Source organism: Theobroma cacao, chromosome 6 (assembly GCF_000208745.1).
Source record: "Theobroma cacao cultivar B97-61/B2 chromosome 6, Criollo_cocoa_genome_V2, whole genome shotgun sequence".
NCBI lineage: Eukaryota > Viridiplantae > Streptophyta > Magnoliopsida > Malvales > Malvaceae > Theobroma > Theobroma cacao.
Window position 1 is genome coordinate 20,538,829 of NC_030855.1, and position 24,814 is coordinate 20,563,642.

General features: G+C 33.8%; 5 protein-coding genes across 7 annotated transcripts; all 5 read right to left on the reverse strand.

The window, feature by feature from the left end:
* Positions 1,486–3,345, reverse strand: LOC18596294 (GDSL esterase/lipase 1). Its single transcript, XM_018122965.1, has 5 exons — positions 3,064–3,345; positions 2,870–2,991; positions 2,425–2,655; positions 2,066–2,321; positions 1,486–1,907 (listed from the first exon to the last, which is right to left on the reverse strand). The coding sequence occupies exons 1-5, from the start codon at positions 3,308–3,310 to the stop codon at positions 1,672–1,674; spliced, it is 1,092 nt and encodes a 363-aa protein (XP_017978454.1). The 5' UTR covers positions 3,311–3,345; the 3' UTR covers positions 1,486–1,671.
* LOC108662493 (GDSL esterase/lipase 1-like) lies at positions 8,965–10,700 on the reverse strand. Its single transcript, XM_018122998.1, has 5 exons — positions 10,454–10,700; positions 10,225–10,346; positions 9,833–10,069; positions 9,488–9,743; positions 8,965–9,398 (listed from the first exon to the last, which is right to left on the reverse strand). Exons 1-5 carry the CDS (start codon positions 10,698–10,700, stop codon positions 9,160–9,162), a joined length of 1,101 nt encoding a protein of 366 aa, XP_017978487.1. The 3' UTR covers positions 8,965–9,159.
* On the reverse strand, positions 12,033–15,234 carry LOC18596295 (GDSL esterase/lipase 5). The gene is made up of 5 exons (XM_007024682.2): positions 14,852–15,234; positions 14,583–14,704; positions 13,641–13,871; positions 13,202–13,457; positions 12,033–12,324 (listed from the first exon to the last, which is right to left on the reverse strand). The coding sequence occupies exons 1-5, from the start codon at positions 15,120–15,122 to the stop codon at positions 12,080–12,082; spliced, it is 1,125 nt and encodes a 374-aa protein (XP_007024744.2). The 5' UTR covers positions 15,123–15,234; the 3' UTR covers positions 12,033–12,079.
* LOC18596296 lies at positions 17,759–20,487 on the reverse strand. 2 transcript variants are annotated; one of them, XR_001928316.1, is made up of 4 exons: positions 19,337–20,487; positions 18,950–19,202; positions 18,378–18,467; positions 17,759–18,264 (listed from the first exon to the last, which is right to left on the reverse strand). XR_001928316.1 is itself a non-coding variant. In XM_007024683.2 (3 exons), the coding sequence occupies exons 1-3, from the start codon at positions 19,505–19,507 to the stop codon at positions 18,202–18,204; spliced, it is 711 nt and encodes a 236-aa protein (XP_007024745.1). In that variant the 5' UTR covers positions 19,508–20,487; the 3' UTR covers positions 17,759–18,201. The 2 variants fall into 2 exon arrangements, 1 of the variants encoding a protein (XP_007024745.1); XM_007024683.2 differs by having other exon boundaries at positions 18,950–20,487.
* LOC18596297 (ethylene-responsive transcription factor RAP2-12) lies at positions 21,283–24,349 on the reverse strand. 2 transcript variants are annotated; one of them, XM_018123522.1, is made up of 3 exons: positions 23,898–24,349; positions 21,637–22,572; positions 21,283–21,496 (listed from the first exon to the last, which is right to left on the reverse strand). In XM_018123522.1, the coding sequence occupies exons 1-2, from the start codon at positions 24,184–24,186 to the stop codon at positions 21,680–21,682; spliced, it is 1,182 nt and encodes a 393-aa protein (XP_017979011.1). In that variant the 5' UTR covers positions 24,187–24,349; the 3' UTR covers positions 21,283–21,496; positions 21,637–21,679. The 2 variants fall into 2 exon arrangements, with proteins under 2 accessions (XP_017979011.1, XP_007024747.1); XM_007024685.2 differs by having other exon boundaries at positions 21,633–22,572.

Sequence of the window (24,814 nt, forward strand, 5' to 3'; positions counted from 1 at the left end):
GCTTGTTGCAGCTTTTTGCTACCATACAGGGGCAAAGCCCACTCCAAAGCTTGACTTAATAATCTCAAAGGCTTAAAAGCTAAATATTCAAATGAAGCTTTTTTTTTTAATTCAAATTAAGAAAATGAGTTTTTTTATTTAAGTCAAGGAAGAGAAAATGGAGAAAGAAGAATTTATAAGTAGACATTATAAATTGAAAAAAAAATTAGTTTTATATATAAAAAAGAAGTTATTGGAGATCATTAAATCCATATTATACTTAGTGGATTGGAAATAGGAAAAATAGTTGAGAATTAATAACATTGTGAGAATTGAGAAATGATAAAAAAAATTGAGATTTATTAGGTAAGGGGGTGAAAAATATGTCATTTTATTAATTATTTTTACTTTTATAAATTTTTAATGAGAAATGAGATAAATAGTTGAGAATTAATAAAAGTGTGAAAGTAAGAGAAAAAAGATATTTATTAGGTATAAGAGAATAGATAAATATTTTATTATTTATCTTAATTTTTCTATAGTTTTAATATAATTAATTATGTTATTATTATAAAATTATGAAACTTCTTCGAATTTGAAGCATAAAGTCCTTGCTTTTATAGCTTTATCAACCAGCTAGCACAGATGCGAAAAGAAGTCTTCCACTAATTTAGTATTAGATTTGTTATGATATTCAAGCTTTTGGTTTAATAAAATTCATTTTTCATAAAAAAAAAATTAAGAAACAAACGAATGATAAAAAAATACTTAAACATTCAATTCAAGAACATGATTGTTTATATCAAAATCTTAGAGGAATATTTAATTTACATGATGATGAGTTATATATATATATATAGAAACAGAGTTTTAAGATATTAGACTTTTATTATATAGTGTGTATTATGTTTTGTTCAAAGTCTTTATGTATAAAAAATTAAGAAAGTCCAAAATTTAACCATTTTAAAAAAATAATAACAACACTCATCTTGACCAAGACTAAATAATGGAAATTGATAGATGGATGGGACATTGACTCTTACTTTACGACCAACAAAGAGTTTTTATGTGCATTCTCTCTCAATGCATTTGCCATTCTTACATTTGAAGTTTGATCATTGTCCATGTCATTCGTTTTCAAATATGAATTTTTAAATCAATTAATTGTTAGAATTTTAAATTTCGATTTTAGAAATATCATGTTCAAATTTTGAGAGAGAGGATTTGAAATATATTTTTTATAATTATTACATTACAATTAATCAATTACAATATTAAATTATGTATAATTCATCAAAATATTTTATAGAGTTTATATTTATAAGTGATGGATGTTACATGATTTTTTAATGTGATTGAATAATTACAAGATTGTAATTAAAAATATTACAAATGAAATGCTTTAGAAAGAACTTAAGTCATTTGTGTATTTTAAGATTTAATAAATTTTTATATATATAAAAAACAATTTTAGAGAGAGTAAGATAATTACAGTACTTCCCTCCATTGTACAAAATCTAACATGTGATTTTATTCAAATCAATTGCGTAGAAACACATACATAAAATTCTGGAAAGTTTCACGTCTTGGCACTCTTTGGAAGGCTTATTAGGTTGCACTACTATCAGTATAATCATATTTATTTATTAATTCCTTACTTAGACAACAAACAAATGACATTGAAATTAATGATCATGCTTCAAATAGTGCTTCGAGATTGTAAGGCCCCGTTATATTGGGTGTTCCCCTCCACATCAGCTCCGCAATCTGCTTATTGGCCTTGTCAGAGATATGACTAGCGTCAAAGAACAAATATTCACTAGGATCTGCACATAATTCATAGTCTGTCACACCCCTCTTTCCTCCGCAGCTGAAAATTCCTCTGTATGGACCGCTCCCACAACATGCAATCTCTGCCTCCTTGAAACCTTCAAATATTCAATCACAGAATCTATATTAGAATATGCGTGATTTTTCCGAGCACTTACTTCAAGGATTCATGTACTTATCCCTCGCTTAAAGACATGATTCAAATTTTCTTCTCCTAAATAAATAAATTAGTATAAGAAGATAGCCCGGTGCATACCATATTTTTCAGGATTATTCAATCTTTCACTAGAAGAAATATTAAAATCATGCTTTGCATATTTAAATCCTTCTAGTTTGATCTTCAGCTCCTGCAGGGCTTTAGAAAGAGCAGCATTGTGGACTTTTGCTAGTTCGGTTGCTTCCTCAAAGCAGGAACCTGTATTTCCCGGTACAAATACTTTCATTATCGGCGCACAACCCAATGGCCCCAAGTTGAGTAACCCAAATTTCCTTCCTCCTTTCTTATATATTTCCTGAAACGTAAAAATGGAATATACATTGCAATCAACCTAACTGGGTTTAAAGGGAAATTTTAAGAGAGAAAACGTTAAGAAGGCTTGAGTTTTATGAACTTACTTTTATAGTATCTGTTAGATTGCCAATCACCATTCCCGCATATTCTTCTTTGGACAAGGATTGTAAAACACTGGAGTTTGTGGTGAAAGGGGACATGTAATCATTGCCTCCAATGTTAATTAAGTAAACAGCTTTGGAGAACAAGGTCTTGGCTTGCGCATCGCCTAGTTTCTTCCCCAACAGCTTTGTCACATTTTTGAAATTACTTAACTGAGTTTTCAAATCTATCACCTGCAATTAATCCGCAATTTGTAAAAAGAGGAAGAAATCAGCGTCGAACAAGAACCTCAGAATTTGAAATAGAACAAATTTGAAGATATCCCAGGCGATATTAAATTAATGCATGATTTAATAGACATAAAGGGTTGAAATAGCAAGCATAAGCGAATGGTAGATAAACAGCATATTACACATGTCAGAACCAGAGTGATAACCGAACCCATACCAATCCTTGATTACTTTCAGCTAAAGCACCAGCTCCATCCGAGGCAAAATTGACCCCATAAATAAATTGATGATTTCCAGGTTGAAGATATGGTGGAATTAATGGTAAGTTTGCATACTCAGCTGCAAGAAAACTAACATTATCAGAACACAGTCATATTTCAGTACAAAAGGAAAAGTGAAAATTTGTCTTACCAATGAAGTCTGGAATTATACGCCCATCAGAAAATCTCCCAGTGGGGTATTTGAAAAAGGTTTCTCCATATGGCCAATAATTTGCCCGAGCAATCGTGTTAATGTAGTTATTATTTCCAGGATCAAACAGTGAATCCCCCAAGATGAACAAGGCGACATGGTTTTTTGGCGGACTACGGCTGTATACGAGGGTGAGAGAACTTGCACAAAGAAGAAAGAAACAGACAAAGAACCTTAAACTTGCCATGTTAGAAATGGATTTGACTTTATGTCATTCTCCTCATTGGTTTGCATGGTATTTATAGAGTTGCCTGCTTCCTACCTGACACAGAATTCAGTCCTATGAGATACCACAAGTTTCTTGCAACGTCCTAGAATGAGGCGTGAACTTGCAGGGAAAAAAGGGGCGGTCTACAACGGAATTTTTTTTTTAACGGCAAGGTCAAAGAATTTTTCTCAACGAGGATGGCAAACGAAATTTTGAATGGACCAAGTGGCTATTTATTTTATTTTGATACAATATTTGAAAAAATTTTGTATTATTCAAAAAAATTTAAATAAATTTTTATTTTTTTTGAAAAGAATTTATTAGCTCGAGGAAAAGAAATTTCAATTACATTATTAAACAGTAATTCTCTAACTGTATTCAGGGGTTATTATAGGATAAAATTTTTTTGAAAATATTGAATCCCTCATTGGCCATAGAGTCTGCAACTTTGTTACCCTCTCTAAAAACATTCATTATACGAATTTTTCACTAGTTTTGGATTAAATTGTGAATGGCTTGAATTAAATCAAAATTAGAATATGGATGTCTCATGTGTGAAGAAATCGCTTGAACTACCAATCTGCCATCTATTTGAAGCTCGATCTTTCGATATTCCCACGCATATTTAAGACCACAATATACACCCTAAAATTCTACACAATAAGCTGGACATTTCTTGAGTCGCATAGCATAACCACCCTTCCATTGGCCATTTGAATCTCTAAGAACTCCTCCAACAACTGCTTGATTTATAGAACTCCAATAAGCACCATTCGTATTTAAGGCAATCTAGTCCGAAGGAGGAGTCGCCCAACCTAGCAAAACTTCCACATGGTTGCTAGGTGTCTGTCCCCCTTCTTTTAAGTCCCTGAAAATCACCTTGAGTAATTGCCGAGACCCAAGTATAAATCAAAATTAGTTCTCTCAATGTAAGAGATTAATTCTAAAAAATATGTACATTTCTCCACTTCCATAAGAACCAAACTGTTACTTCAAAGATTATAGCTCAAGGAGCACTATTGTCATGTTTTTTTTGCTTACTCAAATTAAATATCAACCAATCTGGTAGAGATAATCCAAAAAAAGAACTAACCTTCTTTGCTTGAAGAAGTTTTAGCCAAATCACGTTGGCTGAAGAGAAGTTCCCAGGAACATAAAGCACTGATTCTTCTGTCATATGACATTGTCTGCATAATCCATCATTTGAGAGGTGAGGATGATATCGTTTTTATATTTTTATTTTGAGTCAAATAAATTTTTATGATTAATAATTGATTAATTGTTATTAGTTAAAATATTACTTGTCATTTTACTTATTCGATATAAAATAAAAATATAAAAACTTGATTGAACATGATAAAAGAATAAGAGTTTATTTGAATTTTCTCGAATATATAATTTAAAGATTTTTTCAAATATTATGTCCTTTCTTTTTTAGTGAAATAGCTGAAAAAACTAAACTTTTTAATGATAATAGGGATTTAAATAGGTAGGGTATTCATTTTTTTTGAAGTATCTTAACTTGAATTCATTAATTAAGAGGTACCCGAATCCTATTAAAATCCAAATAAAATCGCAAAATACTATCCAAAATCAAACCCTAATAATATAGAACTATCCTCTAATTATCTGAATTCGTTAAATAACTAATTAAATATCTCAAATAATAATTTAGATAACTAAAAATCATATAAAAAATTATTTTTTATGTATTAGTTTATAAAAAAGGAAATTGGTTAAGATGACAAAGGTTGTGTTGAAGGTGAGAAGGATAAATGTTTGAATCTTACAAATTACAAGTTTTTAAAATATTATAATATATATATTTGTATAATTGAGTTCGAGTTTAGAGTATTCTAAGGGTGATATCCAAAACCTATGTAAATTTGAGTTCTCGTAAAAAAAAACTACTCAAATTCGTCCCATAACTGAATATAAGATGCTTTAACCTATGTTATCGGATACTTGAACTTATGTTATCGAGTTGAATATCCACATATGCCTCTATAACAACAACCCACTTACATCCCAAACTGATAAAGATTGATAAATTGATAGGATGATAAATAATTTAATTATTTATTTCAAGATAATTTCTATGTGTTAAGTTGGATAATTAATTTTTATAAAATTTGTAGTTGATTGATAATGACGTAATTATTATAGTTAAATTTTAACACGTTTCTTTAAATGTAGGTTGAGTGGATTATTGTTTAAGTCGATATATATATCACATTAAGTTGGAAGATTAATTATTTTAAATATTTTAATTGATTGCAAAAAAAAAAACCCGCTTAATATATATTAATTGTAGCACCATACATGAAAGTAATTGCGACTGAGTTCATTGTAGATGTGGAGGCAGCTGATAGAATTTGTCAAAGATTTGTTGTTTGACTATTGCCATGGACCTAACTAATTAGTCTTGTACTAAACTATTAATCTTTGTTAAGTTTGACTACCGCATTCGTCGTATCAACTGTTTAGATGTTTGAAGCTTGCACAGCAAGGCCATTCCAATTACTTATTTCTTTTAAGCAACATGCCATCCTTGACATTGATTTTAATAATGGAAAACTAAAGATTGCCCTTCATTTTCTCCCAAAGCATACGTTTTCACATCCATAGGTTTTCCAAATCAAATTTTACATATTTTTAAAGAAAGAAGAATGGGGATTTGATGATGAAGAGGATCATCATTCCTGGAATGCAGCACTCCAAGTTGTATTTGCTAATGCAATGCATGAAGAGTGATTTAGTTTCCTAGACAAATCCTGCCACATAATGGAAGAGAAAATTATTTAACATCTTATGTAGAGATGTAAACAAATAAGACATCTATTTCTTTTTAGAATACTTTTCATAAATGGGCCTGAGTCATAAGGCATTTTTAAGAATGGTGCTCCCTCTAATTTTATCTGTTTTTAGTCAAGAGAAAAAAAATTGGACAAAATTGTCCTTAATGAAACCGATCTATTTACTAGGCTTCGCGCCTCAATCCAAAACCTATTAATGGGTCAAGTATGTTTAGGTTTGCGCCTCAAACTGATTTATATTTTTTTAGCTTTTCTCATCAAACTATTCATCTTTGGAGTATTCTTTAACAGAAAAAAAAAACGTTTAAGCATTTTGAGCATTTTGGAGTAATTTTTGATACATGAAGAAAATCTGTGAGTTTTGAGCATTTTTAAACATTTTAGAGTGATTTTTGATATATGAAGAAAAACTTTTAAACATTTTGAGCATTCATATTTGTTAATTATGTTGTTAAATGGAATATGGTGTATTGTTTGAAGTTGTTGATCTTGTTAAATGGGATTAAGTAGTTTTGGTGATTTTTGAGAATTATGTGATTAGTTTTTAGACATTGCGTGACTGACTTTGAATATTACGTGACTAAATTTGGGCATTACGTGACTGATTTTTGATAAAGCATTGCGTGACTAGTTTTTGATAAAGCATTGCGTGACTAGTTTTTGATAAGGAATTACGTGACTATTTAATAGGCATTGCGTGACTAGTTTTTGATAAGGTATTGCATGACTAGTTTATGATAAAGCATTACGTGACTAGTTGATAGGCATTGCGTGACTAACTTAAGGCATTGTGTGACTAGTTTCTGATAAGGCATTATGTGACTAGTTGATAGGTATTACGTGACTAACTTTAGACATTGCGTGACTAGTTTTTGATAAGGTATTGTGTGATTAATTTCTGATAAGACATTGCATAACTAGTTGATGGGCATTGCGTGACTTGTTAGTAAAGTATTGCGTGACTTGTTAGTAAAGTATTGCGTAACTTGTTAGCAAAACATTGTGTGACTTGTTAGTAAAGCATTGCGCGACTTGTTAGTAAAGCATTGCGCGACTTGTTAGTAAAGCATTACGTGACTTAGGCATTGCTTAAAAATCAGTCACGTAATGCCTAAAACCAATCACGTAATGACTAAAAACTAGTCACACGATGATTAAGTCACGCAATACCTAAAAATCAGTAAACTCAATTTTGGGTTATATGAATAAACCAATAAACTCAAAAACCTAAAACATATATATATTTTTTTGCTAAACCATGAAATTGTGCATTTCCATAAAAGATAGATTACAAAACTCCATAACCCTCCAAAGCAAGAGCAACTATCGAGAGGTTTTGCTCACTCCCCTTATATAAAAATAAAATATACTCTTTTTACAAAATATTCTCTGAACAATTTAAACTCAAAATCAAAAAAAAAAAAGAAAATCCCTATCAAACATACTTAACAATCATCCCAATTCCAAACACAATAAAACCATGAACCACCATAGAACCCATCAAACATATTTTAGCTGTTCTTTCTCTCTGAGCAAAATCGCTGTTTATCGCCCTTAAAAACTTCAAGATCCACCATCAAAAAAATAAAACAAAATAAGAAAAAGCTTGATGTCATATCTGCAAATTGGATGGCGAGATAGACATATTTAAGCAGAGAGAGAAATTAATATTTAATTTTAAAATTTTTATCTGGATGACGAGAGAAAGAAAACTGAAACCATCTTAATTTGTCTGAAATTGTTTAAAAGGTATTATTGTCAAGTCATACTCAAAATTGACCAAAAATAGTTAAAATTATAAAAAATGATATTTTTGAATTGAACTTACCAGGAGGATTATTTTTCACAATTTTTTCTTCTTTTTAAGTACCCAACTTCATATTCGTCAAGAAAATATCCAAACTTTATCAAAATACGAAAATTTTTATGTCAATGTAGCTATATATATTTATCATTACGTTATTGCTTCACCATATTTTAATATTTATTCTTTCTACAAGGTTTTTTCTTTTGAAAAAGAGAAATCATCCCAAGGAAAAGAATAGTGATAATCTTTTTCCAACTTGGTAGTTAATATATCTCTTAAAAAAAAGGAAAGTAGAAATCATTCTTTTTAGATTAAGGAGTGAAAATAAGAATCAATGTTTGAATTGGTCTTTCTATATACCGTCTCCATTCAATGGTTTTGATACTTGTACTTCAATTTAACGATTTTAATTTTTATACATTTATTAAAAGTTATTCCAAGTCAATTGATAATAAAATTAATATTTTTATTTTAACTTGAATGACGTGACATTTGATCTTAATTTGACATATTTAGGTGGATTAATTTTTTGTTATGGGAAATATGCTTGTTTAAAAAAACTATATTTTATTAAAATCAAATAACAATTAATATTTTTAGATAAAGTATTTTTAATTCAAAATAGAGTCTATTTATCTTAAGGTGTACCATATGAAAAATTATTTAAGTTGGCATGTCAGGTCATCAATAAAAATATCACACTATGAAAATTTACCTATAATATTTTAACACCATAAAAAATTGCCTTTAAATCAATTTTTGATAAAAATTTAAGAATTAAATTAGGCAAAATTACAATAAAAAGATTAAACGCGCAGAATTGAAATGCTAGATGGCCTACTACAATTTTTTTTTTTTTTAAAAAAGCAGCTTATTGGTGCAAAATTAGCCATACAGACTCAAAAGATAACGCCCATGATCCAAAGTTGACCTTTTATTAATGTCTAATATACAAACCCACACGGCCTACAAGGCCCGATGCGGAGTTTGGGTCATTATGTCTGCTTAGAGCCCATGACCAAATATGAGGTCATTGTAATGATATAAAATATGATAATGATACTGCTACCAATCTTAAAATATGCAATTCAGGTTACCCTTTTCCTAGAGATTTATTGCATTTGCTCATGCAATAACATTATAACAAGGGGCAAATAGTTCCCATAAACAAATTATCATAACCTCAGGACATCATATTTATTAAATCAAAGGTTGATTAGTGTTCTAAGATTGTGAGGCCGTGTGACATTGGGATCAGTTGCACTCCACATTAGCTCTGCTAATTGCTGGTTGGCCTTTCCAGTGAGATGGTAACCGTCAAAGAACACATATTCATTAGGATTTTCACATAATTCATAGTCTGTGACTCCCCCTCTTCCTCCACAGCTCAAAATTCCTCTGTACTGACCACTCCCGCAACATGCCATCTTCACCTCGTTGAAACCTTCAAACCCACAAAGCACAAAGATATTTTGGAATAAGGTTTAAACATTTTGACATAAGAATGATGGGGAAGATGGTATATTGACATACCATATTTTGAAGGATCGTTTATTCTTTCACTGAGGGAACTGTAAAAATTGAAATTTGTATATTTGAATCCTTTTAGTTGCCTCTCTAGCTCTTGGAGGGCTAAGGAAAGTTCTCTGTTATGTAGCTCAGCTAGTGCTGTTGCTTCCTCAAAGCACGAGCCATTGCTCCCTTGGTCAAGTATTTTTACGAATGGTATACAACCTAGTGGCTCCACATTTACAAACCCAAATTTCCTTCCTCCTTTCTCATACAATTCCTAAGACATTAAATTTGACCATAGATTAGTTAATTGATAAAAGACAGAGAATGGAATGAAATTTAGGTAAACTAAATCTCTTTTATTACCTTGATTGTGACTGTCAGATTACCAATCACCATCCCCACATATTCTTCTTTAGAGTAGGTCTGAAACACAGTAGCGTTTGGATAGAAAGGGACTAAGTAATCATTCCTTCCAATGCTAATTAAGTAAACAGCTTTCGAAAGCAATGATTTGGCTTCTGCATCACCTAGTTTCTGCATCAACTGTTTCTCTACATCCTCGAAAAAAATTAGCTGAGTCGTGAGATCAATTGGATGGAGCTGGAAAGAAACCACAAGGGCAAAGGGAAAAGTTTGAGCTTATTTATATAGAATTAGTAAACAAACCTAATCATAACCAAAAGTCAAAACATATATAGTAGCCTCAAAGGTAGCGAAACTATTGCTTTTTAAGACGATTAAGAACAGCCACATACCAATTCTCGATGAGTTTCAACCAGAGCACCAGCTCCACTTGATGCAAAATTCACTCCATAAGTAAAATCATGAATGCCAGGTTGTAAATAAGGCAGAACATATGGTGCTTTTGCATACTCAGCTGCAATAAATCACCCAAGGACAACTTAGTTACTTGAGTAACATTGTTTGTCTTCGAATATGACTGAGAAAAAAAAAAAAAAAAAGAAGCATCCTAAAATGTCTTACCAATAAAATCAGGAATCAGAAGCCCATCTGAAAATCTTCCCGAGGGGTACTTGATATAGGTTTCCCCATAGGGCTGGTAATTTGCCTGGGCAGTGGTGTTGATGTAGTTATTATTCCCAGAATCAAATATCGAATCCCCGAAGATGAACAAGGTAACATGATTTTCAGGCAGGCAATGGCAGCTAATTAGAGTGAGAAAGCTTGTGCATGAAAAGAAGAGGATGATATGAAACCTTAAATTTGCCATATTCTGTTTATGTTGCAATTTTTTGGTTAGGTCAATGGGTATTTATAGGGTTCGCAATTCAAGTAGTACATCCGAAGAATAAAAGAAACATTTATATATGAACACTAGGCAGATTTGAATAAGTACAATCAATCTTAGCGGAAAATGGGGATTAATGCCTGTGCTAGAAAGCATTATATATAAGGTCAGATCAATAATCTACAGAATCAAACATTTGATTCGGGCAATGATCTGATCTCATTAGCTGACATTTCGTAATTAAAATGATTCAGACTGATGGTTTATACATAGAATCAAATTGTGAAGATTTTCACAAGTTTGGTCATAAGAAAATACAATTATTTTATAGAAACACGTTAAACTTAAGAATGCTCTCGGATGGTGTGGAGTGTTTTCTTGGACAATCACAAAACTCAGACCTTATCTTAAGAAAATAGTACACGTTAAACTTACGAAAATAGTATTATTTTACTTGTCCTTGCTCATCAACAAAAGAAAATAAAATATCCTTCTCCACAGTGTCAATGTTTTACAATGACAAAAGCCAAGGAAAAAACAATTAACGGAGGCACAAACTGATGATGGTGACAGCACTTTATCTTCATAAAGAAGAAGACTCCTCCAAAGTCAAATCCTCCTCTAAAATTAGCCATTCAAAAAAGAGAGGAATTTGGCAAAGGACTGCCACAAAAATGGAATTTAACAGCTGGTGCCTGCCTCCTTCAATGTATCAGAAACTCAGACATGTCTTGAAGGTTGTTCTTGGTAGGTGGTGATGTGAGATAACACAATACTCTCCAAAATATTTGGTAAACGCCATTGATGCCGGTGAAATTAGCCAGCACTGCCTAACTAACATCCCACACGGTTAAATATACCAGGACCAGGTGACAGCTAATTCCATTATATCCAACGTTTTACTGACCATTTTATTTATAATTTGCCACTCGTATATGGGAACAATTAGGAGTTATTCCTCGACCAAATCCAATCAGATTTTGCCCCTAAAAACAATTATAAAGGAAAAGAACCAAAACATATTCTTATATATCCTCTGATAAATTATATGGATTAGAATCCATGTATTTACACACATTTTTGTTAAAAAAGAAAAGATAAATTCTTGTTTTCAAGGTGGATAGGACTAGTGGTGGCATTAGATTTTTAGGTTTGAGAGGGTAAAAATAAAAAATTTAATATTTGAGGGGATGAAATTATAAAATTTGTTAAAAAATAAGAATAAAATTATAAATATTTAAAACAAAAACAAAGAAAATATTATAAATTTTTGAAATTTTTGGGATGCGTGGGCCCCGCTGGCCCCTGCCTCCCTCCCTCCGCCTCTGGATAAGACCTTCTCTTAAAGAATTCTCTGTTGCTTAATTAATCCGGAATAGTTTCCTCAGATTGTACGGTCCAACATCACGAGAATTGCTTGTTCCACTCCACATTTGATCTGCCAGTTGTTTGTAAATCTTTTCGGTGAGATGGAAGGAGTCCCAAAACACATAATCATTGGGATCCTTACAAAGCTGAAATTCCTTCACTCTCCTTTGTCCCCCACAGCTGAATACTCCTCTATACTGCCCCGTTCCACAGCAAGCTGCCTCCCCTTCCTTGAAACCTTCATGAAACCAAAATTTCCACCCAATTAATTGCAATTCCTTTTGCTTGTATTCAGTAAAAATTTTTCTCGGGAAACAAACATATAATTTTCATTTGCAGCAGTTTCCTTATCTATTGTGTAATTTCCATTCCAAAATTATGATACTCCAACCTAATAAAAAATGACTAGGCTTTAGAACTTAAGCTCGGCTCTTTGGGCCTAGTTTGACATTGCTGTTGCAACCAAAAGCAGCTTTTGAAAGATGAAAACGCAATCCCAAACGAGGGGTAAGAACCTTTTAGAGACGAGGTTATCATTGACCCCTTAAAGCTTTGGACTAGAAGCTCTCAAGCTTACCAAGATCTCGAGGTTGCAAATACGTGATCATATATTCTGCCTTTTATCAAAAGGTCAGATCCCTCCAGTAGTTTTCTTTTTGACCAATCATAGTATCTTTTTTGAGGAGTTCAACCAATAATCGATGTTCAATGTCTTTTTTTTTTTTTTTGTTTTTTTGACAGAATGTTCAATGCTTTTATTAAAAGTGTATGATTATTTCAAACTTAAAAATTAAAAAAAAAAGGTCGAAAAGTGTCTATAAACAAATTTATTAAGGGAATTTTTATAAAAGAGAAAATATATATATATTCAATATATATATTATCTCTTCTTAAATTTCGTGAGAATAATGTATTAATTAAATAAAAACATTTTTTAAAATAAAATTTTAACTAATTCTAAGGAGTGCCTATATGTACCTGTAAACGGGGCCAAAAAAAAAAAACAAATTAATCATGGATGTAGGTCAAAGGTCCCCTAGGATCAAGTGCACTAGGACAAAAGCTAGTTTTGAGTTATGCTTTGTGATTTTGCATGTTGTTTAATTTGAACGTACCATATTTGGAGGGATGGTGCATTCTTTGTCTGAGATTGCTGTTGAAGTCAAAAAGTGAATACTTGAACCCCTTCAATCGTTTTTCTAAGTCAAAGAGGAGCTTGGAAAGGGCTTTGTTGTGTAAGTTTGCAAGTGATGTTACTTCCTCCAAGCAGCTGCCATTGTTTTCAGACTTGATTATCCTCATTCCCGGAACGCAACCCAAATCCGGCAAGTTGATGAAGGCAAATTTTCGACCGCCTCTTGTATATATTTCCTGCCAAAATTAACACAAAAACATATATAGCATTTAATTACGACACAAGCTTTTACCACATTTTGTCCCACGAAGACAGAACAGGCAGATTCATACCCTAAAAAGCTAAAGAACTTTAAGCTTCCAATTTAGACAATATCTACCCTTCCATTTTTAATAATTGAGACAAGAAGAATTACTTACTTTAATGGTTGTTGTAAGGTTGCCGATTACCATCCCAACATATGTGGAGTCAAGGTAGTTGTTTAAGATAGTGGAATTGGTCAAGAAAGGGCTCATGTAATCATTGCTCCCAATGCTAAACAAGTAGACGGCTCTTGATATGGTCATCTTCGCTTCATCATTTCCTAATTTCTGCCTCAACCAACTCTCTACCTTGTTGTAGTAGCTTAGCTGTGTTTTGAGATCGATCACCTGAAAAGGGATAATTAATTGATCAGTAACCATTACACAAAAGTGGAGCTAGTATTCAACCCTGCTATCAAAATCTCCACAAAAATCGTGGTTGTACGTTTGAGACATCATTCGTTCTCTCTGGTCTCTTTATATATATATCCATGTTGACCTTAGGTTTCATGTACAAATTTCTTCTGATGTTTTGGTGAAGATGGGACAGGATACCAATAAGTTCATTTGGGCCTCACTTGATGTTTGACATATCAAAGGATACATTAGTGGACCCAAAACATTAGGTGCATCCAGCCAAATTAAAGTAAAATTTATCTCAAAATTTCACTTTGGCCACAAGGTTTTGGTCTGGATCGTCAGGACTATCTCCTGTTTCAAAACATTCACACCATAAAAGTCTTTTCTCCTAATCCTTCCCCCTTTTTAAAATTTTTCTCTCTGTTTCTTTTTATCCTTCTATGCTAAGTTGTTGAAGATAATGAAATGAATATTTGTTCCAGTGACTTAATAGCATTTTGAGTCAAGCATTGGATAAATATATGCAAACTGCCTATATACAGAGCAGGCAAAGAAAAACCACAATTAAGAAGGTGTTTAACAGAAGAAAAACATTCCTAAATGTGAGAGTGCTGTAGACAATTTCATTCCAGTAATGTATAAATATTCCGGAATGTATATAAAGAATGAAGAAATGGGAAGGAAGAAGATAATACATACGAATCCTTGAAATGTCTCAGCTAGAGCACCTGCTCCAGCAGATGCAAAATTTACCCCAAGGTAATATTGTCGAAACCCCGGTTGCAGAAATGGCGGGATCAATGGCAAGTTTGCATGTTTAGCTACAAAATAGAAAAAGCACAAATAAAAAATGTATACAAAGGTGAGACAAGAAGAAGATGTTAGGCAGAGAGAATATTTGTTGGTTAACCAAATTTGAACTTTGTACAAACAGTAAAAGCCACAAGAGAAGATTTTGCAAATCTCACCAATAAAGTCTGATACCAAACGCCCATCAGAAAACCTTCCGGTGGGAAACTTGAAATAAGTTTCTCCATAAGGCCAGAAATTTGCTTGGTCGAGAGTTGAGGTGTTGACATAGTTGTTGTTGCCAACATCCAGAAATGAATCACCAAAGAGGAAGAAGGCCACCGCAGCCCTGGCATGCTTCTCTGGCAGCTGGGATTTCCCTCTGCAACGTGTTGCGGTGAGTGCTATATGAAGGAAGAGAATAAAGAAGAGAAAGCTTAGTCTAGCCATGATAAAATTCTTCTTTAGGGCTTCATTAATCTCACAGTTGCTGCCAAAATATATTGACTTTGTCTCTGTTTGATGTGAAAAGGACTAAACTATATATGTACCTGCTAGCAAGATGAGACCATATATAGTTTTTCAAATGCAATGCGAACTAAGTTTTCCTCATTGCATTTAAACAGTGACTCGGAGATGATTAGTATATATGGACAAATTTTATAGTTAAGTTTGACCCAAGAGGAAAAGAAAAGATTCTAACAGCATATTTTTTGGTGAATTAATTTGGCTTTTCTGTTGTTTTTCTATAGTTTAATTACTTAATTTGCCAACATTTTCCACAGAAATGCAACATAGTTTAATTTATTACGCATGGGCCAAGACAGAATGAATCAGGGATCAGGAAAATAAAACATTAAAAAATGCAACTCAGCAATAAAAAGGAGACAGACTGCAAAGTTCCATGTGGCCAAAATTTTACAAACTAAAAACTCACATTAACCCGGCTGTTTTCTTCTGTTATAATCTGAACTGAACACGTGCCTCCTTTATGACTTACTCCTAGGTGAAAGAAAGAAAAATGTGTTTTACAAATAATTATATGGCCGCATCAATATTTGACTAAGCTAACATAAAATTAAATATATACAACAGTATTTAGTATTTTGATTAAATTAAATATTCAAGTCGGCCGATTTTGCGTTGTTTAATTAAGACAAAGTCTATGGTTCCCCCTTTCTTTTTAATTTTCGTGGCAGTTGTGGCCATGATATGAAGGAGACATAAGGTAAGGGTGTTTGAATATAAATAATAATAAGAGATTTTGAGAAGGAAGCCAGGTAGGGAGGAAGATTGTTGAGAAACTTTTTGTCTAATGTCAAACGAATCCGTGATTGGGGAAGCACACATGACACATCCATCCAGCATTTGTATGAAGCACGTGTACGAAAGTTCAAAAAGGCAGAAAGAAAAAGAATTCAATAGTTACGAATTTAGGAGGTGGGTATTTTTTTTTCCCTTGGGGATCGATTGTTGTTATTTAAGTTCAAAGCTATGAAGGTCAGCCTCCACCGCCTACATATTATTATTATTACTAAAGTGTTGAGGTTTATGCAACAAGGTTAATTTATATATATATATAATATAATTGAATTTCCATGAAAATGTAAACTGGATTGTCTTGAATTTTGGATCAATTGATTTTCACTAATTTGTTTCTCTGGAAAATGGACCCTTGCATGCATCTTAATTAAAGCTCCTTAATTACTCTCATTAATATTTCATCACAACTGCTGATCATTTCGGTATCCTTTTTGTATAAATTTTCGCATGTTGCATGCCTTGCTTAATCAAAGTATAAGTGAGGCCTTCAAGAGCATTTCAAAGACACGTCAAGAAATATTTTAACATGAGATTTCTATGAATGAATCACTAGTGAAAAATCCATTGCTTTTCACAGTACTTGCCACCAGCCCGTCATTCTCTTTATTTTCTCTAAAATACATCTATGTAGTTAAATCATCGTATGACAAGTTACTATGGTCCATTGGTGGTAAGTACGTATGTGATGAAATTCAAGTTTATCTCCGAAGGTAATTATGGCTTAATTACTTGGTGATCATATTTAAACTTCACGGCCCAAGGCCTAGATTGGAATATTTTTACTTATGATGATGGCAAAGGCTAGCTAGACTACACGTCTAATTTGACTTATGTGTGTGTGTGTCTAACTCTATATACCCTTCCTATATCGGCTTCCTAACAGATAGACATGAGGTTCATCACCTTTCTATAATCTTTTTCTTTAGAGCCGAAAGAAAAAGGTAAGATTTTGATTGTGTATAGAGAAAATTTGCAACGGGGCAATCCCTTATTAAGAGGCCATCACAGTCCTCATAGATGTCAATGAAAGAATATCGAAAAAGGCGAATGTATGGGTGTGAAATATAACCCAGATATTGTCCAAGTCAAGAAAGAAATATGTCAATAAATATGAACAGTTGAAACGTCAAATTAAGCTCGCAGGAAGAAATTCGATCTATGCGTTTAAGCTGTTGAATCTACAACATCTCTAGTAGAAGATGAAACTCGTGCTTGGTTCTTTGAGCTTTGAACTTGACTTTTTTTGCATGCAAAACATAGAAATAGAGTATATGAGTAGGCCTGGGCTAAAGACGAGCTAGAGTGGAGTTAAGGTGGCCATATCAGTCCATTCAAATGGACAATGATCAAAGGAGGTGCGGGGTCCTTCCCTTGCTTATGAAAAATAAACAAGCTGAGGACAAATGCACTAAAGAAAAGAGAATACAATAATAGTATTTTGATTAGCTCTTTCATCGTTTCGATTAATTTCCGGATCTATATATTAACATAATTGTCAAATATTGGAAATTAAGATAGATGATGACCTCTTAGCAAAAAGTGGAAGATCACTTGAGACTCTAGTTTCTGTTGCAATGAATGACGTTGGGCGTCTCCACAAAGAAGCCAGCTGGAGTAGAGACGAGTTGCCAAACATGGAAAGCTGTGTTTTGGGGGATTTTAATGCTGGATATATTTGCTGACCAGTGGCAATTATCTGTAATAACTTTACTCTCCACAACTGTAACTGGTGGAACACGTTATTTTTTCAGTTATGATGCAGGTTGCTGATTGTGAATTTCTTGCTGGATTTGTAAGTGAAAATGGTGGATCAGACCTTAGTCATACATGATCTTTGAAATACATAGTAACTAGTAATTTACCCATGGTTCGCTGCAGGATTTTTTTTCAAAAAAAAAAATTGGAAATTATAATGAAAAGACATCATGGCTGGCTGATAATCATATCATGCTATTGATGTAAAAACTGTAAGATGAATTGAATCCTATGATTTCTTTTTTGATAAGATTGAGAATCAAATGCCTCCATGTCTTGATTTAGGAGGGCCAGGTGACAGGATTCCTTATATAAGCCATTAGCAAGGATCTTAATCTTCCTTAAGGAAGAAGAGACCGTCAGGCTATTTAGCCATTAGCAAATCACATCAACAAGAATCTTGTAGCTTCAGAAAAGGCAAACTTTCTTATCAAGAAAATCTCCGGTTTTTTTAGATGTAGATAGCCAATGCACATTGCTTCAGGAAGGATTTGGAATCATTTGAAAAGGATGCCTGCAGCAAAGTCAAGTAATTTACAAATGAATCAAAGAAGACATATTTATATATATAAGCGTGCATGATGATTTCTACTTAGGGGAAATTATGAGATGTGAAATGACACTTACAAAGAGATTTTTAGCTGCTTTGTTGCTGTAAGCTTCATTTAGGAATGCCAATTGGCTATACTCGAAACTTATGTCACAATCCAGGGCAACCTGCAAGACATAAAAATTATGAAGTATAAAAAAGAAGGTATGACATTTTGGGACTTGGGAAAACTACTTAGGTATAAAATGAATGTATTAAACTTAAGAAATAGATACATGACCATGAAACCAAAGGTTTATGGGCTTAAAGTAAGGCATCTGCAATTTCTCAAAGTCCTAAAGTCATCTGTTTACGCTCTCATGATAGTTTGGGAGCTGTAATATATCAACTTCCAAATTCCAAAAGAACTATGCTTTTCTTTTCAGTGGTCAAAAACAACTATATGCGTCTGCCAATTGAAATACGGCAAGCACTAATTATTGCAAAACCTAAATAATCTGTTATGAATCCCTTTATGGGAAAAAAAATTGATTCATAAATTGAGGTTTATGTCATTTTGATGCTTTGAACTTGAAAGCTTTGAGAAGCAAGCAATTCAGAATGTAAATCTTTATCAAGGTGAAAGGAAAGAAAGAGTACACATACAAACCTTGATTTTTGGCAGGGTTAAGTGTAGAATATGGAGGTTTACTTTAATATCGCCTAATAGTTTCATTGGAATAATGTTCTGCCCCTGCTGATCTTGCAACCAACCTCCACCCATAACCTGGCTAACATTCACACAAGAAACCAAAACCCTTGTTCTCAAACTTACATTGTTACTATGAGCAGGTTGATAGAACCTGGGAACTCGAATAGCTGCTATTGGAAGTCCTTCCAAATAAAGTTGAAACCTCGAAGGGCTGTAGCTTAGGCCAATTTTGTTAGGATTGCTAGCATTTAAGATCAAAGATGCAACAGACGAAACAAAGAGGGTTGAATTGGAATAAACATTCAATTTGTAAGCATCTAATCTTATGGTTTGAATAGAAAATACCGGCTTTTGAGGCTTCAAAACGAATACAACAGTCAATCCACCCACCCCTACCGTGGCAACTATGACAAGAAGATTAACAGACAGAAAGAAACAGCATCTCCTGAGAAAACGCTTTTGCTTAGATTGTTGCTGGAAACATAAACAAGCCAAATCGGGCATTGCAGCATTCATGATGAACCTTCATCTTGGGACTCAGCCAAACTAATCAAACAGCTTAAGTGGTTATTTAATCGTTACTTTATTGTTGCTACTTCTAGATTAAGAAGGAATTTGATGTTTTCCTTTAACTGCAGAATTCCGTTATTCCTTTCTTAACGGGGCTCCGAAGCCTCGAATAGATTCCAGGGTAGATTGAATAGAAAGAAATGAGTCAAGACCATAGATTAATTTTAGGTATTCTTTTGTTGAAGTTTCGTTCATTGAACTCAATAATTAGATTCAAAAAATGCGAATAAGTTCCCACTGCCGTACAGCCTCAATTGCTGAAGGCTGAGATAACTTTTTGGAAGTTCAACATATTCATTTAATTTTCTACTGGCATGCATTTTATAAATAGGGCTAGTAACTTGGATGACTAGTACTCACTCAAAATGGAGCCATTGCCCATCATTCCTCTTCTCTAAGATTTATAAAGAAATAGACAATCCTCTTGATTGGAATAAGCACTGACCAGACCCTATTTTGCCTATTGATGTGGTTAAGATCTAATCTTTGATTAACCCCTTTTGCTCTCTGCTGCAAAGGGGCAGATCAATAGGCATCGGATCACGTTATCCCTGGTGCGGGTATTTCACAACATCCAGGCAGGAGAAGATCCATAAAGCAATCTGAATATTTGGAGAACTCTTGTGGGCACAAATGACAAAACAGATATTCCCCTCGGCCCTAGAACTTTTGCCCAGAGATATGCGTAATTATTGGTTTTTGGTTAGGGGTCACTTATGGGCAAAGGGCCCCGGTTGTGGTGGTGGTGGTGGTGGTGTTGGTGATGGTGCTGCTGGGTTGCTTTTGCAGCCAATGTTGTGGACAATCACGGGATCCTTAAAGCTAATTTCATGTCCTTTCTTTCACCATTCTCTTCACAAAGTTAGTCCTGCAACGCAGGATGACGGGGGTGGGCTCATCTTCCTAGGACTTGCCACACTCACCCACACCCCACCCCACCCCCCCCCCAAAAACTAAAAAAAAACCTATGAATACTGGGGCCCAGCACACCAGCATAGCTGACCCCACCGTGGCCTAAATGATGAAACCCAACACAAATCCCCTGACCTTCAGCTAGCAAACAAATCCCACTATAAAAGGGAGTAAAGTGACCTATCGACAAGGTCCATGTACACGATAACTTTGCCATGCTCCTCACATGCGAGGGGAGCAGAAGATTGGATGAGATTTTTCCCATGCCTCTGCTCATATCACTGCAAGGCATATGTCTTCACGTGGCCACTGCAAACGAACGTTCCCTATTAGTGGTTATTTAATTTCCCTGAGGCCATCGTCAATTCCAAGAATACGCGGCAAATGACGAGAGGAAAATCACATGGTAAAGAAAAGCCTCGTCAATTACAAGTCAGCAACCGAATGCAAAAGCTTTTGGTGCGTCACTCACGGTAATAATCTCACATAAAATGTATTGCACCCGCCCACTTCAGTAAAAAGGCAGAAAATGATGGCTAGCCGGGAAGCACAAAAGCAATAATGCTCAGTGGTTTGTTTATGATACAAACTCGGGTAAAAACTTGCAGCAGCTAGACTCCCAAGGCAAAAGGAAGCCGCTGGCTGAGATGTCTAGGAATAGAGCAAGGCCACTTAACCGCTAAAGACTAGAAGCAATGTATTGCAAATATCATAATTAAGCAGTGGCCTCTCCTTGGAAAAAAATTGGTATATTATTAAAAATACAAATCAAATTGTGGGCTCCTGTTAAGAAAACCTGAGAGGGAGTATGGTAGAAACAAAGAGCATGGTTAAACATTCATCTGCTTTCAGTATTTCATCACAAATCACACATGATCACAGATACAGTTACTCAAATTTAAACACTGCAGTTCAATGTCTAATAGACAAAAGGGAACATACTAAAAGCCTCTGTAAACATTCAGACAAGGCATACGCATGTATAGCTGTTTTACTCCAACTTCACAACAGATTGACCAATTCCTGAGAGCAATAAACAAGAAAAAAAAAAAGCAAAATATCAATAAGTGAACATTCGAACATACAACCAAAAAAAGGAATAATTTTAGAGATAACACAATTGAAATAATAAAGCAGCTGCCAGAGGGGTGAAACTCACTAACATGTTGCCTTATTTACAAAAACTAGTAAGTAGGGGAAGTTTGATCAGAAAACACCCTCAGCCATGGCAGGGAAGTCATCAAAGCTCCAAAGATCCATTGGGTTTCCACCATCCTGTGTCGCATCTCCGTTGAGGAAGGCATCAATTGAGGCATCCCAGTTCCCCTCAATAAATGGCATTTGAAAGTACTTCATCTGATTGTCCAAAGCCAATAGCTCATCAGACAAACTTTTTGCAGAATTGTCTTCAATAGGCGTAACATTGTCAGAACTTGGTTTCAGCTTCTTCTTAGGGTTTGCATCCTCCACAAACTCATCACTCTCTATAGAAGCTTCAAGAATAGATGATATTTCAGGAGTCTTGGCACCCTGTTCCCCCCAGCCAAAGTCAGAACAATCAAAGGAGTTACTTCCCTGGTCTGAATTAAAATACAAGGAGGCATTGTCAGATTGAGCGAAGGGTTTCAATCCAACATCTTCAGACACATGAGGTGGGTCCACGTATGCAAACTGATCCATTGGTGGCTTCTCTTCGACAAAACCCATGGTATCAAAGTAGTCCTGCTCTGGTTTGCTCAAATAATTGAAATTCTGGTCGAGATTTGGCTGAACAGGGCTCAAATTTGACCTGGAAAGTGATTTCTGAGAATTTGCCTTAACTGCACGCTTTGGAGAAGTACGCGGAGCCTCATCAGGGAAGTTCACCTTTGCTTTCTTACCCCGAATTCTTCGGGCCTCAGCATCATAAGCTCTTGCAGCTTCTTCAGCAGTATTGAAAGTTCCTAGCCAGACCCTAACCCCTTTCCTTGGGTCTCGGATCTCAGCAGCCCATTTACCCCATGGACGCTGTCGAATTCCACGGTACTGGTTCTTCCTCTTTCTTTTTGCAGATTTCTCAGCTTGACCATTGAATTCCACAGATTTTACAGAGTTTGAACCTTCAATAATTGAAAATAAAAATATTAATATGATACAGCGATACAGATGCATGAACCATATATAAATGTTATAGTAGACCAAATAACCTATAAATAATTACAAATCTTTCACCCGGCAAGAGCAAAAAACTTTGAGTGGAAAAAAATCATGAGAAAAACATATTTAGAAAATATTATCCAGAAAATTATTCCTTGAGGTATCAATTGAAAAATAAAAAACTTTGATTTCTCCTTTTGGACATAAGAAACATGCTCGTCATGCATATTAAGATTTCAAGCACCAATAGACAAAAGGGAGTAGAAATATAAGAACCAAAGAGATTGGTCATACAGACTGAAGTAAGAAGAAAAAATCATACTTTAAGTTCCTCTTTTTTTTAGATGTATTTTAAGTTAATTCTAACAAGTTTGTAGAAAAGGAACAGAAAAATCAACAAAATAATCTTTTATAATGATATTTTAAAAAAAAACTAATGGTTAAAATTCCCTCTTTTAACTCTCATGAACGGATCAAAAACGACCTAACATAAACAATACAGAGAACAAGATCCAAAGAACCAAAATATCCAAATTTTATAAGGGAAAAACCCATAATCTAAAGTAGACAAACTACAAAATCAGCTGATGTGTTCTTGCAGAAAAGTTCACCATTATTACAGATCTTTATTTATTCAAGTTGAAGAAGCTTTAATTATCTAAGATTTTATGATCTAACTTCTCTAGTTTTTCTTTTTCCTGCCATCTCTAGCTTACAAGCAAATCCTAAACGGAAAAGGGAAAATAATTTACTTTCTAAAATATATAAAGCAGGAAAAAGGGAAATAAAAAGGAAAAGCTTATATACATAGCCAGAGACAAAATCTACCAACAGCTGAAAAAAAATAATGTACAAATTTTTTTTTAAAAAAAATGAGCTTTTAGTAAAATCCATAAATTTTAATTAAAACTGCTAATTATTGTATTCATAAGGCCCACTTCGATCAAATAGCCAGATAAGCAAGGAAATTTTGATAACAACGGACCTTTAGCCATATACAAAATCCATAACTCAAGCCACGCAAACTTAGCCAATGATCTAACCAATTCAACCTTTAAGAATTCCTCCATAAAGGAGTAAATGAAAAATGGAAACTTTACAGTAAACGCAAAAAAGACTAACTTTGAAAAAAAATTACATATTCATTTTACCAAAAAAGGAACAGGAAAGAAAATTCAACATCAAGAAAGGAACCCATTTTTACAAAACAATCAACAAGCAACTCAAAACTCAAATAAAAAAAAAGGAAAAAAAGAAAAAGAGAGGAAATCGTTATCACTATTATTACCACCAGAGGCAGCAGAAGCTGGTTTCTTTGTAGCAGAGAGAGCAAAGGGCTTAACATCAGCCAAAACATCATCAACATCATCGAAGTCATCGGCATCGGTTTCCTCATCCTTAAACTCCTGAAAGTCAGCCTCGAAGTCATCATCCAAATCGATCACGGGCTTCGAGTACCTTTTACCCGACCTCTTTTTGGACCCGGATTTAGTCAGATCAGGCCACAAGTAATCAGCCGTCAGGCGTCGCGTCCGCGTCGGGGGGATCAAATCGGAGATAATCGCACCTCCACACATGATGCCTTGATCAGAGTAAGGGACTTCAGTGAAAAGATTTTCAGAGATTTGTGGTTAAAATGAGAAATATGAAAAACTAGATAGCTCTTGTTTTTTTTTTTTTTTTGGGTATCGGTTGTTGGGTGAAATGAAAGAGTTGTTTCCTAGAGGGTTTAGAGAGGGTTGGTGACCATTTTATATTTCTTGAGGAAGAAATTGTGGAATCATTTTGTTTTACTATTATGCCCTTGCTGTTGATGGGGAATTACGATTATGGAGACTGAAGTGCCCTTCTAATTGAAAATGTCCTACTTTGGTAAAAGGAACACAGAAAACTATTAGACTAAATAGGTAAGTTAATCTCTCGTATCCAAATAAGATAAATGGTATCTCACAAGATTTTACATTTGAAATTAACCATAATAAGAGATTATCCTCTTTTAACAAAATATTTTGTATCTTATACGATTCATATATTAGATATTAATATTAATGAAGAGTATACTTAAATATTTTAGATTAATGAAACAAATATTATAAAGATAAACAAATTACTTAATTTCTTATAATCTAATAAAATGTATTGTATGCTCTAAAATTCTTACCTACAAGATTAATTTTAATAAGGTCTATCTTATCTAGTGTTAAA